Below are 15490 nucleotides of genomic sequence, written 5' to 3'. Positions count from 1 at the left end.
AAAATTTCTACTCAAAACCCGATGTGATACCAGACCATATTTGGTCCAATATTAGATATTGGTATAGAGTTTTAATTGATTTTTGGTTTGGATCTAATAAACATATTTTGGATTTGGATATAGAAATGATCAAAATCTGATCCAAATCTGATCCATTGGCACCCATGGAAAGAACAAATTATTTTATAAAATCGCTTCTTTGGTTACTTTCCAAAAAAAAAAATGTCATACCTCGTAGCTTTCAAGTACTCGTATATATTTTACAGAAAACAGGTCATCTCCTATTTTATATAAATATATTTTACATAATATAAATTTCTATAGTTATCTCTTTTAAGAAATCTTGTGGGTAGCCCTTTAGAGTATTTTTTTTAATAAAACAAGTACTTTGTGTATGATTTTTTTTTTAAAAAATAAAATTTACATGAATGACATTTGAGATATTATATATCACTCTTGTGAATCTGTGATAGGCACGCATGCGTGGAGTATTGCATCAGAGCATTTTTTTCGTCCAATCGGGAAAAGAATTCATTTGTGCCAACCGGCGCCAAATCCACGAAGCTTCCATGCCGCAACAGCGGGACATTCCTCGGATTCCATGCGTCATGGACGCTTTGAGCTACCTCCAACTTGGATTCGCCAGTGGAAAGTAGGCAGAAGAACAACCTCTGCGAATTTAAGAAGAGCTAGAAGGACCTCAATGTGGTGGCGATGGGGAAGAAGGTCCCAGACGACCGTGCTGGGCTGAGCCTGAGCAACATTAACGTACCCGTCCGATCGACCCTTGGCTTCAGTTTAAGGTCAAGTGCCTACTTGGTAAGGATATTGTTCAAATCCTTTGATGGATGGCTTCCATGGCAAAACACTACAAAACGCCTGCTATTATTAAGAGAGTGCAATTAGTGCAATTGGTGCAAAGTGGCCCCTTTCATACGGAGAAAGAACAAGCAGTCCACCAAGTGTCAGCTCAGGTTCATAATTTGCTGAACACAGTACTGAAAAATTTATGTCAAAGGTCTTTTCTTTTGGCAGCGATCAGAAAGATTTGTAATAAGAATTAGTGACTCCCAAAAAAGTAATTCTGCATTGTGTGATTGTCAAACGCCAAATGTACAAAAAAGCTTCAAGTTTAGCAAGTTAATTGCAAGTGCTTCCTGAAAGTGGGAAAGGAATCTAAAAACTATCAAACACGCCCTGAGCTTGTTCATACTGAGACAAGTGGCTGATATAGGTTGCAAAAGATGATACAAACTCTTTTCTGACTGTGTTGTTTGGGAAATAGTTCAGGTTTGTTTCCTTAATAGTCTCTAAAACTTTGCAAGCCAAAGCTGAAGCTAAATAGTGGAGAGTTATAGATAGAATTTCCAGTTCCCTTTGGGGCCCAGGACATCAGAAAAACAACACAAAACAGATCTTGACCTCAAACAGATCTGTTTTCATTAGCAAAAACAGATCTTGACCTCAAACGTTTCTTCTCATTTATTGAAACAAGACCAGCAACTTACAAGAAAAAAAGAAACATGACCAGCAAGACCAGGGGAAGAGAAAGAGTAAGAGGATGGAGAGCTCAAACATATCGACAACAATTTGACAGCGTTCCATGAACCTTTGATCGCTTCTCTTGAAAAGTAAGCTCGTCTTCATAATTCAAGCATCTGCAAACAAATATTCAGATAATGAAAAAAGGAGGATGAATATTAAAACAACGAATCACAGATGGATATATTGGATGTTCCGACAAGGTAAAGACCATCAAACCATTGTGATACTGGGAACTGGAAATCGAGAGCTGGGTGTTCGAATAGGATGCTCGTTTCGACTGGTTCTCCTCCAAAATTATCCATGCTCCCGTGCTTCTTTCAGGCCACTCATCAAATAAACAGTCGAAAGAACTTGCCTTTCGGGAGTCCCCCTCCGACTCCACAACTTTGTCTTCCTCAGAAGCCAAAGCAATTGCGAAGTTAGTAATCAGATTTTGATCAGAGCTCTGTTGAATCTCGCCCATGGAGCTCAACACCAGTGGCCTAAACTTCCCCTCCCTTTCAGCCCGGGAGTCTTCTGAGAAGAAGTTATATTCATTTACATCCTCCTTGAGTCCATACAACTCCCTGCGTTTCAAAGTTTTTCGGTCACTTATAAGGTGAAAAAACCCTACGCGCACACATGCGCGCGTGGGGGGACACACAAACACACACACACAGAGATCCTGCACTCATACCTGTTACTTTTATCAGCTGAGAGGGACACAGTTTCCAAATGAGAATAGGGAATATTATTCTGGGCTGAGAGGCTAATACTAGGAGATCCTGAAGAAGATGAAGAGGGGAAAAGAGCACGGTCGGCCTCAGGTGGTGACAAGGAAAGAAGAGAAGAGTATGGAGATGACAGTCGCGAAGATGTTGGGTTGGAGGCCAGAGACAAGTCCACTTGCTTTCTTGAACTTCTCTTGCCTCTGTGCATATGCCTCTCACAATACTTGGAGTCTGGGCAGGCCTCCTTGGAGCACCTCCACTTCTTCCCGTCAGTTCTCCTGCACCTCCCCGGCTCTGGGTCCTCTACCTTTCTCCCACAACCCATCTGGAAGCACCCCCACCCAGCTGCCACTAAAAAATTCAGATCGGAATCTCTTTTTGACCATGGAAATCAATCGAAGAGAAAAAGAAAAGAAAGAAAAAAAAAGGAGAGAACCAAGCACATAAGGAACCGACTTGAAGCTAAGAGCAGAGCAGCTTACCTGAAGGAAGATGAGGAAAACACAGTGTTGGGAAATCCAGCAAGTGGCTTCTCCTGATGGGAAGGATGAGATCATTTGGTACGGGGATACCTGAGACCAAGTATCTGAAGATGATCGCCTGGTGCTCCAGCTCTTGCCATTGGGATTCTGTGAAGGGATATCTGCTTCTACTTCCACTCCCATACATCATCACCTCACTAGTTAATTGGATTGGTTTAGCCTCACAAGGCCAACGCTTTAAACCACCCGGAGCTCCAAGGAGGAGACGAGAAGAAAGAAACAAAAAGAGATGATGGGGACAGGCAGAAGCATGCAACTGCCTTTCAAATCTGTCTTTTATGATACCCACTGGAAAAAATAGTGCTGTTTTGTTTTCAGAGGAAATGTCATTCAGTCAAGGGGCAGATATAAGGGGACTGCAGAATCTTTGGAGTTGTTGCATGGATCGATCAAGAGACTGTCGAGTCTGGAGAGAGAGAGAGAGAGACAGAGTCGATGAGGGGGTTGTGCTTTGGTAGCTTAAGTGAATTTGTAGCAAGATAAAGCTCTTTGTTTTATTTAAAACTAATGGTGTCAGAGTGGTGCAGCTGATGCTGCTGCCGACTGGAGCCAGTGGTCTGTTCTTATTATTATGACTGAGAGCAAAGGCAGGAGCAGGTGGGTCAGGCGCAGCGGTTTAGCTCTCCTTCCCTTCTCAAGTGGACCAGCAGCTGTTCCGTGCTGCCTTTTGTGGCTGTGGTCTCTGACTCCCTGCCAACTTTGCAGAAACCCATAAGCAAAAGAGCTGCTCCTGAGGTTTAAAAGAACAGGAAGAGAGGAAAAAAATGTGAAAAAATGTGGGAGAGAGAGAGTGAGTGAGTGAGTGAGAGACTGAAGGGGAATAGCCTGAGTATACCGCACTTTTTACTATTGCTTCTCACTCTCTGCCAGTTCTTTTGAAGTTTTAACCCTTCTTTTTCTGCCCCTGAGCCAGTTTTCTTCTTTGTTTTCTTCTTGTTGGACTCACAGAAGATATCCTTTATCTGAGTTAAAAAGAGAGTCACAAAAATAAAAAAAAAACACACCACGTTCTCACATGCCCTGCCGGTGCACCTTAACCCAAAAAATGAAGTAACTCGCTACAAGGCAAGAGGAGCAAGGGAGGAGCAAGGGACCTTTTTCTCCTTTTAACTCGCTCCAAGGTGAAAAGCTGCGGTAGTTGTTGATGACATGGTCGGAGAGCATGTAGTAAGATAAGATTTTTATCTGGACAGAGATCAGGTCGTATCGGTATCAGCACTATTATGATATTCTTAAGAATCTCATCTTTATGATCTTAGCGAATATAAATTGATCTTTTAAGATATTGGTTAAGATCAGCCATTTCTATTTAGTGCTATAAGTGAATTGAATCGACTCATTTCTGATCTATAAAACCCATCTGACCGAATCAAAATGGAGATTCTTGAATTGATCTTGGATTTAAAAATATGACCGGTTTTGTGTATGAATTGAATTTGGATCACCGAGTGTCCCAAGATATACTGAAACCAACCAGAGCTAATCCAAAATTAATAAGATATCTTTTCCTATCTTCTTTGAATCTAGTAACTTTGTTCACTTTTAGTAATGACTTTTTATGCAGTTAATTAACATTTCATATTGTTGACTATAATTTATATAGTGTTGCCGCTCAAATCTCACGTGAAGTGGGTTGTTGATGATGTTTAAATATTATTTAATTGATTTTTTTTCTCTAAGAAGTTTAACAAAATTAAGCAATCTGTTACTATATGTTTCTTATGATTTATATTAATTATTTTTAAACTGATTCGACTCGAAATACATCGCCGCCCTCGATATCGACCGGATCTAAGCTGCCATTGGCGGCCAACGCATTATGATCGAGCCCTTCACCGCCTATCTCTGGTGCGTCCTCCCCCGCGGCACTTGCTCGGAGGACAAGGCCTACCGCATGGCGCCGTTGTCGACGGCTACAACCGGTTGGCCCGCAGCATGAGATGGCCGGGTACTTTAGCAGCATGTTGTCTATCTTGTATGTGAGCCTTCAGGTAGAGGAGCTGAAGGATATGGATTTGGCAGGGGCGACGGTGCACGGGTGGCTGCGCCAAACGACGGCCTAGAAGCACTTCCTGGGTTTGGGGGACTAGGTGGAGGCCCAATGGCCCGATCAGCCCATTCTGATCTGGGTTGGGTTCTGGCCTGCATTCGGGCTCTAAATCAGGCCTTATCCAGACTCAGGCTCGGGATGCATAGAGAAGAGGGTGCCTACCTTGAGCTTGATCCGGTTTCATTTTGTTTAACTGCTCTCTCAATGCGTGTCTGAAACTGCATGCCTGCACAGGATATTCGTCATCTCTCCATCGAGTTCGTGGCGTGCGCCAAGGAAGAGTTCCTTACTTGCGTATCCCCTGTGAAGGGATGAGAGGCCGAAGATCTTATTTTTTCCAAAGCCTCATCAAGCGACCACGAATAATCACTCGTTTTCAAACCGGCAGCGCGGCTCCTTGATTGAGGTGGGAGATTCTTGGGGAGAAGGCGAGCAGAGCTCAAAGTGGGGGTCATGGCTGAGAGGACACTGAGCGAGCGAGGGAGAAATCCATCTTTGGCCGAGGTTTCAATAACAGTACTGTTATCCCGTGATATATTTGCTGCTGCTCCAAAGCTATGTAAGTACGAGAAATTATATCCTACGCCTTGCTTACCGGCTTAGTTGTAGATCAAGCCAATAATATTAGAGGACATATCTGAACATTCAGATTATATTTAATAGTCCATGAGATCGTAGCCTAGGATGCCCTTGGAGAAGCCGGTGAAGTCTCGACATCAGTGGTAGCGGTGAGCTGGCCGCCGATGGCGATGTTATCAGCGATCCGGCCCTCGAACTTGATGAGCTTGAGCGCGGCATGGTTGGCGTAGATCGTTGTCGTGTGGGCGATGGGATCACTGCAAATGAAGCAGAGGCAGATGCGGAGGGACTTGGAGGCAGAGACGAAGTCGTCCATGGCCGAGGCGGTGGCAGAAGAGGAAGGAAGAGAGGCAAGAGTGGAGGACGAAGCCAGGGACGAAGCGCTTGGTTGTGTTCGCTCGAGAGAGGGGGCGGAGTGCTTGGCCGAATCCGTTTCTTCTTTTTTTGCTCGTTAGCTGAGGTGGCTGGAACATCCACATGGCAGTATGTTATTGATCCGGTGTACTGTTGAATCGGTACATCAGGTGTATATAATTTTTCCTATAGTCCACCCTACTACGCTAGGTTTCTTCTCCAAGCGAGAGGCACAAGCATACTGGATGAAAATTGGAGTATATCTATCAAACTACAATAAAAAATACGTTATCGGATGGGATGGGATTAAAGCGATCTATGCTTAATATCCATGTGCATCGCACGTGCTAGCCATTGGCAGTATTTTTTTTTTTTTTCTTACCAACTTTATATAGTTGCTCTTATACTAAGTGCACTAAAACTCTGTTTAGAAAATCAATAGAATGGGCTGACTTTCCCGTAAGATTATAGATTATATAGTCCATTTAAGTAAGACGGATACCAGCCTAATTTTTCTTTGACCCAATTTTTATGAATTTTTTTTTTTATTCAGAAGTCTAATAAATTTATAGATAGAATTTAGGTCAAAACTAAAATGAGCCTTCAAAAAAAAAAAACAAATTGAACAAACTAACAGACCAATATCTATAAAATATCTAATCTAGTCTTGTTGGATTTTTCAGACAAAATTCAAGTCTCATTAAAATTCTGCTCTAACGAAAGAAAATAAGAGAAGTCGACAAGCTATAATATATATATATAGTACAATGATGGTTCATACTTTACGGATGTGGAAGCGTTCAACAAAATTAGAAAATAAAAAATCAGATAAAGAATCCAGCTCTATATCGTAATCCATCTATACGAAGCCTTCGGAATGGTAAGTCGTATGGATTCCAGTTAACTAAATCATTTGCTCTTTTTTTTTTTTTTTTTTTAAGACTTGTATGGCCAGATGAAAACTACGCGTCCTCATGTGTTGCACGTGCCAAAAAAAATACTAACAGTAGCGGACGGGCAACGGCGGCTAAGCGCTAAAACGGAAGTAATTATACTCCTTCAATAAAAGTTTTGGATAGATTTTAGGCGACGGGAACGGGGAAGGGAGTTGCGTAGATTCTAGACAACGGATTGAGGCGATAAGATGTCGGGACCAACCCAGCGCCTCCTGCGTCCTCTCCGCTGTCCATGGCTCGAGCTCTCATCCCCTCCTCGCTCATACGTCTCTCTCTTCCCTCATACTATCTCTCTCCCGAATAATCCCCCATCGCACAATTCTAATTGTTCTCCCTCTTTCTCTTTGTGCAGATGCCGCTGCCGCCAGATCCGCCGGAGCTCGCGGCCTTCCTCGGCGGATCCCCTCCTGCAAGGCACCTGAGCTCGTCTCTTCCTTCAAGCGTAGCTCTACCCATTGTAATGCTTAAAACTCTCTTCTCCTTCATTTTTGGGCATCAATTATGGGTTCTTTCCTCGTATTCTTCTTCTTCTAGTTGAGAGGTGACACTTCTCTTATTACCAAGATTGTTAATTTAGCATTTTATTTGTGATTTATGTGAGACAGCAAAGTTGTGAGAATTCTAACTTGAGGGATTACTGTTACAACTTAAAAGTAAAAAAGAATGCTGGTTATTGGAGTTTTCTCGGGGGGACTTCTGCCATTTTCTTTTAGTTATAGTGATATGGGAACTAATCTGTGGACTTAAAATAATGGGCAGTCTGGGAATTAAGTATTTTTAAGGTTGATGGGAACCTCAAAGATTTGGACCTTCCTCAGAATTCACCATGAATACCTACTTTCACTCCTAAAAATATTCACTATTTTCACCTATGTTAACTTAATCTGGAATACTATCACTTTGATGTTACCTTCTGCTGCTCAATGACTATGTCTAGGATGAATTCAAAATTGAGTCAAACAGCACAAATGAAATTAATGATTCTTTTCCCCCCTCCTTGCCATGTGTGATGCAATATTGAAATGCTAAATTTTCTATTGCAGAGACTAGAACATAATCTGATCGTATAAGTTAGAATGCGGTTCTACCTGCCTTTATTGTACTGAGCAAAATAGTCTTTTTGGTAAAATAACAAATGCTTAATTGTACGTTTCTGCTATATGCCTCAAGTTGATGTCTGTTTGTGTGCATGTGTGCTTTAATGCCTTAATTAAATATGAACTCTTGCTCCTACTTCAACGACATATGATATTCTTAAAAACTCATTGGCGATTTCCATCTTAGCCTTGTATCATACAGAAAATATCTTCTATTTCAGTTCTCTCTGGTGCAGCCCTGGATTCATGCATTTAATAACTTGTGAAATGGAACTGCTAAATTCACTAACAAGTGCCAATGCAGGGAGCACAGTCTACTAAGTTAATGAATATGAATAACTAGCTGGCTTCAACTATGCTCACTAATCAAATGCCAAGGACATGACATTTGCCATAACCATACTCCATCTTTTTAATGTAATTTGCATCTCATGTTGCAAAATGCCGAGAATGGGTTTCTCTTGAAGTGCTTGTGGCCGTTTATTACCTCAGTTAAAAGAAAATATTTTTTGCAGACTTTAATACATGTTTCACCATCCTTGTTGAAAATTTCCTTTTTTTTCTTGCCTTACTGTTGAATTGGGTATTCTACTTAGTTCATCATAGTAGAAGTTACTGGATGGATATATGTTGGATTCTTTGTACATGGCCTTTGTATATGAGCTTTGGATCTTCTTATGTGGTAGGTTCCCTTGTTAGTCTGCATGCCATAATGAAATAATGATATAGCCCCTTAATTTTTTAATGATCTTCCATTTCGTTCTGTGCTTTATACTGATTTAATATTTGCTTTTGAAATATTGGAAGAAAAGAGTTTAGTTTTATAAAGCCAGCCTAACATATTGTCCAAGCTGGATACAAGGTATGCTATTTGTTATCTTTTTGTTAAAATCCTTGCTGGCCATGTATACATATCCCAATTTTTTAATTTCATCAAAGTGAGACTGACATGATGTTTCATGCTGATTATGGTGATATAGATATATAATGTGTTTATGTAATTTTATATGCTTCCTCTTATTCATTCTACCTAGTGAATGCTTTTTGCATGATGATGCTTGGATTAAGTTTACTGTGGTTTAAAAGCCTATTCTGAACCAATTATGTTATTTCTTATTTATTTATTTTTTCTTTTGGAGAATAATGGTGAAATCATCACCAAGTGGACTTATCCTAGCCCACCACTTAGGAATTACCTCCCAAGGTCCGAACACAGAAGCTCCTCCTAGATGGCGAAGCAGTGCAACTGCTGGGCTGTAGCCGAACTTGCTATTTTTTAGATTTATGCCAGATGTTAGAATTTAAAGAAAATTTCATCTTGACTCTCTTGGACAGATAGCAATGATGATTTAGAATTTGTTCCAAAATACAAAAAAGATTTCAGAGCTTTGATTGCCAACTCAGATTGAGATCTGAAACAGACATATACTCTGTTTCCTGTTTCTTTCTGGGCAAAATTAGTTTAGGCTAAAACTGGAACTTCAACTGAACTGTTATAGGCCAAAACAGGTGTACCGTGCTGAACCGTACTGTACCGGTAATCTACCGGCACAGCACCCCGTACCAGTACAAAAAATATTGGTCAAAACTGTCCAAATTCGATCTCCCAAATACTAATTATTTCGGCTAATTGTTTTAAAATGAAATATGTTGGACCTTGTACTAAAAGTAAGTGCTCCCTTACATACACTTCAAATAATGCTGTGTTATTTGCTCTTATTCTGAGAGAGCACCTTGAATAGTGTCCAAATAAATATGACAAATACATCCATGTAGGATGTGAATTGTGGGCAACTGGCCATAGACTAGTATTCCCCCTTGCGTTTGTGCATTTTGTCAGGGAATATTTGAATTTCTTTGGGAATGCAAGTGATTGGGTCGGTTTAAGTTGCCATAACTGTAAGGCAGTTGGTTTGGACGAGTCTTGCCTTATGTAGACTTAGGCATGGAAAATGGAGGAAGAATCAAATACTAGGCAATGGATGTGCTATCTTATTGTCTTTTTGTTGCACCCTTCTCTTGTTGAGAGCATTTCTTCTTGAGTTACCTGTTCTACAGTTGTAGCCCAATTTCGCCCTAACTGAGCACTTTTTTTTATCAGTATATTTGTTTTTGTGCTTCCAGACATGCATGGGTCCATGCAATAGAATCAAGAAACATATTGTGTTCTGGTTTAATTTTGCATGATTTCACACTGCTAAGGACCTATTAAAGGCATTCTAGATTGTGAAATTGAATGCATTGGACTATGGACAAGCTAAGCTTTTTCTAACCTATATATTACTGTTAATAGACATAAGCCAAAATCAAATAGCTAAGCAACTCAGCCTTGCACTAGAATTTCATTTTTCTGTCCACTTTCATAGACGTTGTTTGCTTCATGTTCCTTGTTATCATATCACCTGAACATAGAAGTGCATAATGTTATAAGATATTCTGGGCACTATATATCTACTCCTTCAGAAGGGACCGTAATCTCTGTTTCATTTTAGAAATCCTTAGTTAGAAGATTGGTTTATTTTCTAATGGCTATTTATTTAAAAATATGTGTTTTATTGCATTGTAAAATATTGTTTGATACTTTTCTTTGGTAATGTGCATCTTTGGTCTTTTTATTTTTCTCGATCTTGTGCACTTAAAATGCCAGATCTTTGGCCTGGCTTTAATCTATTACCTACTAATTTTAACAGAAACAGGCATTATGTTTTCTTTTGCTGTTACAGAACAGCATTCAAGAATTAAGCCATTGTCTATTATTTTAATGAAGGCATTTGGTTCCAGTTTTTTTGACTACATCTAGGAAAAGGAAAAATATATGCCAAGCAATGTCAGTTTCCATAAGGTGCGAGCAGGGTGCAAAGCAGAACAACAGATTGGACGTATGGCTTGGTCGCCTTGCGATGGTTGGGTTTGCAACAGCAATAACTGTTGAAATAGTGACCGGGAAAGGACTTCTAGAGGTATGGGCTTTATCAAAGACCAGAAATATGAAGGATGTCAAATGACATTATGAAACATAATGAAACTTATGGTAATGCATACATAAATGCTTTAGTTATTCAAAAGTTAGATAAATATGTACTTTGATCTTAATATATCATATATATATCGGTCATTTTCTTGGAACTGTAAGAAGGTGATTTATATAAAGTACATGCCCTGTTTCTCCAGCTGTTTGTAATCCATTGAGTGAGACTATGTTTTTAACTGACATCTTGATACATTGATCCTTTCTATAAGATTACCTAATTCTATAATACATGTCTCATGCAACATATAACAGGACAAATCTTCCTAGATAATTTTGCATTGACTCAATTGGCGATCTCTTAGCATCAATTTTGAACAAGACCTTATTTTCATATCCCACTGTTTTGTTCACATAATATGCCCTATATCTACTAAACATGAGGTTCTTATCCTCCAATATTCCTCCATGTTAGAACATATTATTCATTCATATTCTCATCTTATCACAAAAGGTTGCATCACTGCAAACAAGAACCACGATTTTACTTTCTATAGATTAATGCTAACTTTATTCAAAATGTTTTAAAGAGATGAGGGTTATTTGTTGATTCCTGTTATAGGACAAACTGCATCTTGCAAATTATTTTGCTGGATGACATGTCATTAAAACTCTCTGATATTGATAGAGCTCTTCAATACACCAATCTTACTTAATGCACGTAGTTACCTTTTCATGGTACTTGAGTCTGCTTTCTTGAATAGTTGAATTCTATAGGGTAAAAACAAAATGATTTTGGGGTACATGTTTTCCACCCTCTATGTATCTTTTTGTCATGAATAAATCCACATTTGGTTTCTTTTTATTAGGCCAGAAGGAGACAAAGAATGAACTAGGAAAGGAAGCAGGGTTAACAAAATCACTCCATCTTAATAAAGAGTATATGACATCAGCAGACTCAATGATACTTCATTAGCCTTTATGGATTTGTTGATTCTATACTCTATTAGAAGAATGGTCTGAAATATTAATTTTGTTAGAGTATTTCTTTCAGCAGTTCATCTCATTTTATCTTCTTTTTTTTTTTTTGAGAAGAAGGGAGGGAGACCCATCTGCACTTTAATTAACTAGGTTTAAATACTTGGGGATGCACCATAGAGGTGTCGAACCTAGAACATCTGGTTACTAATGTCACGCCCCGAACCCAGCACCCGGGTCTGGTACGCGACCGGCCGCATGAGCCCTAGAGCAGTGCCCTAAAAATCATGCAAGGCCTATGATTAACAAAAATTTAAATAAATCCACAATTAATTTAGTAATTCAAATAGACAAATCCGACATGTCTAGATAAACAAATTAGTTCAATTACAAGATCTTCACATGTTCATCGACATTAAAGAAGGATAAACAAACTAATTAACTAATGACTCTGGTACTCGCACTCTGCGCCCATCCCATCCAAATCTACGCATCCTGCAACTCTGATAAAGAAAAAGAAGAAAAGAGGGTGAGCTTTACAGTCCAATAAGAATCCCTACACATCCATACCAATACAATAATAATATGAATTTGAAAACCACGACAAATCGAGGCACATTTCATGAAATCATAAACAGTTTCCAAAAGACTCAAATAATCAATATAATTATGTACATCAAACATCAATGAAAGTCCATAATTATACATCAAACATCAATGAAAGTCCAGCCACACAAGAATGATATAGTATATAATAGCTTATAAGTCATTATGACTGTTTTCAATGCTTTTTCCTTCCATTTTATGTTAACTTGATCCGGATCAATTATCTTTCCGACTTTGAGCTACATCCCGGTCACGTTTCCGGCCCGTGACGGGGCAATCGATAGTATTACATTTCCGGCCTGTGACGGGGCAATCGATGGTATCACATTTCCAGCCTGTGATGGGGCAATCGATAGTATCACATTTCCAGCCTGTGACGGGGCAAACGATAATATCACATTTCCAGCCTGTGATGGGGCAATCAATACTAACGAGATAAGCCCAAAGTCTCTACTCATTTAACCAATTCACATACATACATCAATTCCTTTTTCCATCTTATATCCGGCCTAGACTAACCATGGTCACGTTTCCGGCCCGTGACAGGGCAATCAATATAACATGGTTAGTCCATACCACCACATTTATGAATTCAATTATGCAGGTACAAGTTAATCACATACATGCATCCATCATACTACAAATCACAAGCCAACACGATCAAAATATAATTAAATATAAAACTATTTTGCTTTGTCTGAATCATAGCATATCAAACATATATAATGCAAAAATATTTTTATCATGTAGGATTGGCGTACAAGGATTCTTATTCTTTGTTGAAAAACTCAGACAGACTAATCACCCGCCCTCACGGCGATCTAGGAACTGGGATGCGCAGAACTCCACTCAATGTCCTTTCGTCCAATAGATTGTTCTCCTACAAAACCAAGACAATATTAAAAATTACCCAAGATATCTGACAACCCAAAACTCTCTATGGATCCTCTCAAGGGTCTACAAGTATCTAGTACCCCAAGACTAACCAACAATTCATGATCTCCCTGAATTGAACTAGAGAGAAAACAAACTAATAAGAGACAGCAACTAGAGAGAGAAGATAAAATAACCAACTCTCTCTCTCCCTCTCTCTTCCTTCCTCCTTCCCGTCAATAAAATAGCAAAGAAGAGAGAGAGTTGGCTCTCTCTCTCTCCCTCTCTTCCTTCCTCGTTCCCGACGGGAAGGAGGAGAGTGCTCGGCAGCAGGCGGCCCATGGCCGGCGACGCCCCATGGTCGTTGGCCCATGGTGGTGCCGGTGGTGCCACGCCCGGCGACGGTCGGCCGGAACGGAAGAGGAGAAGGCGGAACAGAGACTCGGCTTTCCTTATTAGTCCGGCGGCTTGCCAGCCGGATTCCAAGGCGACGGTGGCCCAAAGACAAAGGAGAAGGAGGAGAAGGTGCTCACCTTACCTCCGGCGACGAGTTCCTCCAGCAAGATCGGCGGCAAACAACCCAATCTCACGGATCCCCTTTTTTTTCTTTCCTTTTTGTTTTGAACGGCACTCGGTTGATGCCCTACGATGAGGAGAAAGGGATCTTTTATAGATGGAGTTTGGTTCAATTTAGGTAAGATTTAATCCCCCTTTTTCCTCTGTTATTTTTTATTTATTTTTTTTCTGGTGGATTCGGGAGGAGGAAGATGGGTTTGAAACAGGGGAGGGAGAAGACCCGATCGGGAGTCTCCCTCCCCCTTCTCATGGGTCGGATTGTATCCCAAGCCCAGTAAAATGTGGGCCTTTACAACTAAACAGAGGGTTGTGACCACTAGGGCAAGCCCCATCATGCCCCATTTCACATTCGTCTCATTGTCTTACTATTCATCACCTCAAAATTCTATTATTCACAATCTTCATGCATATGTCATACTTTTCGTTCCATTTCTGCCAGATTTTAGATTCTTGATTATTGTTTCTTGCATCTTATCAGTCGTAAGAATTGTCTCATGCTTCATGTTTGGCCTTGCTAAATTCTTTGCCTTGTTGTTGTTGCTCAAGTAATGACTGGTCTCTGTTTAATTAAGATATAGTTAGCAGTCTGAGCATCCCTTAAATTGGTCGCGTAGGTGACCTCCATCTTTATATAATTGGATGCATTCAGGATTGTGGCAATTCTTTTGAGAATTATATCTCCTGTTTTTATTACTAATAGCAATACAAATGGGTAATGTCTTGTTTGTTATGCAGAATTTTGGGATCACCACACCACTACCAATGCTAGCATTGGTTGTTACAGCACTAGTGGGTGTTCTGACAGCTTTCTTTATCTTTCAGTCTGCCTCTCGAGATTGATTGCTCTTGGAGTGTATGTATGTTTTTCAGTTTAAAGGTCCTCCGTTTCATGATTGTTTTCATGCCTATGTACTATCTGCTTGATGACAGTTTTGTTTTGTAAGGAGGATGGTTTATGCAACTTGTGGATCCTTTTTTAGATGCTTTTTGTTTTGGAAATGGCTGAGATTGTCTGGCAACCTGCCATTGCATACCATTACTTGCAATACATATGCCAAAATTGTTAAATTTCCTACCATGCAAAATTTGTCTCTTTTGTATGATAAGTTGAATCCAATGCAAAGGTTTACAAAAATCACGAGCTTTAATCTTCTAAGGAAGAGGTGTTTTCCTGGAACACTACCATGTGAAGATACCAGCCCTCTCATCTGCTAATGTAATTAACTCCACTTTCAGCGATGGCAAGTTGATGGCGGTGTAAGCCTTTTGTTTTTCTTTTCCTGAGGATAAAAGATTCTTGTACGTATATGTGCAGTCTATATTTCTGCCTTCAGTGTCTTTGTATGCTATTCATAATGGCTGTTGCCTATTGCCACTGTATGTCCATGTAATCTGTACTTATAGACAGGAATATCTGCAACAACTTGGACATCTGATGCTCTGCTTGTTAACTTATTTTGATTTTATGATATTATGGTCTATGAAACTGAGAAATAAATATTTATTTTGCTTCCCCTTAAATTGGGACATGTTGGAAGTGCTAATGTGGATGGTTAGTGAACTGTTGTTTGTCACCAAAGACGAGAAGGTTGGAACCACTCTGTTGTATCTTTTGTGAAACAGGAGCAAGAGCTATGGCCAATGGACATCAAAATA

The 15490-nt window shown here is 39.9% G+C and overlaps 2 protein-coding genes across 3 annotated transcripts; one reads left to right on the top strand and one right to left on the bottom strand.

Moving 5' to 3' along the window:
* Nucleotides 1-1417: 1417 nt before the first annotated feature.
* LOC103705768 (growth-regulating factor 1-like) lies at nt 1418-3238 on the bottom strand. 2 transcript variants are annotated; one of them, XM_039134507.1, is made up of 4 exons: nt 2738-3238; nt 2222-2600; nt 1754-2111; nt 1418-1658 (listed from the first exon to the last, which is right to left on the bottom strand). In XM_039134507.1, exons 1-4 carry the CDS (start codon nt 2925-2927, stop codon nt 1644-1646), a joined length of 942 nt encoding a protein of 313 aa, XP_038990435.1. In that variant the 5' UTR covers nt 2928-3238; the 3' UTR covers nt 1418-1643. The 2 variants fall into 2 exon arrangements, with proteins under 2 accessions (XP_038990435.1, XP_026659950.2); XM_026804149.2 differs by having other exon boundaries at nt 1762-2111; nt 2738-3233.
* Nucleotides 3239-6840: 3602 nt separating this feature from the next.
* LOC103705766 (stress enhanced protein 1, chloroplastic-like) lies at nt 6841-14907 on the top strand. The gene is made up of 4 exons (XM_008789617.3): nt 6841-7002; nt 7089-7193; nt 10615-10793; nt 14570-14907. Exons 1-4 carry the CDS (start codon nt 6969-6971, stop codon nt 14672-14674), a joined length of 423 nt encoding a protein of 140 aa, XP_008787839.2. The 5' UTR covers nt 6841-6968; the 3' UTR covers nt 14675-14907.
* The last annotated feature ends 583 nt before the right edge of the window (nt 14908-15490 follow it).

Source organism: Phoenix dactylifera, chromosome 15, assembly GCF_009389715.1.
Source record: "Phoenix dactylifera cultivar Barhee BC4 chromosome 15, palm_55x_up_171113_PBpolish2nd_filt_p, whole genome shotgun sequence".
Lineage (NCBI taxonomy): Eukaryota > Viridiplantae > Streptophyta > Magnoliopsida > Arecales > Arecaceae > Phoenix > Phoenix dactylifera.
The sequence above is the reverse complement of the archived record's forward strand: the minus strand, read 5'-3'. Positions and strand labels throughout refer to the sequence as shown.

Coding starts and splice junctions, on each gene's coding strand:
- LOC103705768 (XM_039134507.1), bottom strand. CDS start 2,927: ATGATGTATGGGAGTGGAAGTAGAAGCAGATATCCCTTCACAGAATCC. Junction 2,601..2,737: donor TTTTCCTCATCTTCCTTCAG/GTAAGCTGCTCT, acceptor TTTTAGTGGCAG/CTGGGTGGGGGTGCTTCCAG. Junction 2,112..2,221: donor TCAGCTGATAAAAGTAACAG/GTATGAGTGCAG, acceptor TTTGAAACGCAG/GGAGTTGTATGGACTCAAGG.
- LOC103705766 (XM_008789617.3), top strand. CDS start 6,969: ATGGCTCGAGCTCTCATCCCCTCCTCGCTCATAC. Junction 7,194..10,614: donor CAAGCGTAGCTCTACCCATT/GTAATGCTTAAA, acceptor ATTTGGTTCCAG/TTTTTTTGACTACATCTAGG. Junction 10,794..14,569: donor CCGGGAAAGGACTTCTAGAG/GTATGGGCTTTA, acceptor TTTGTTATGCAG/AATTTTGGGATCACCACACC.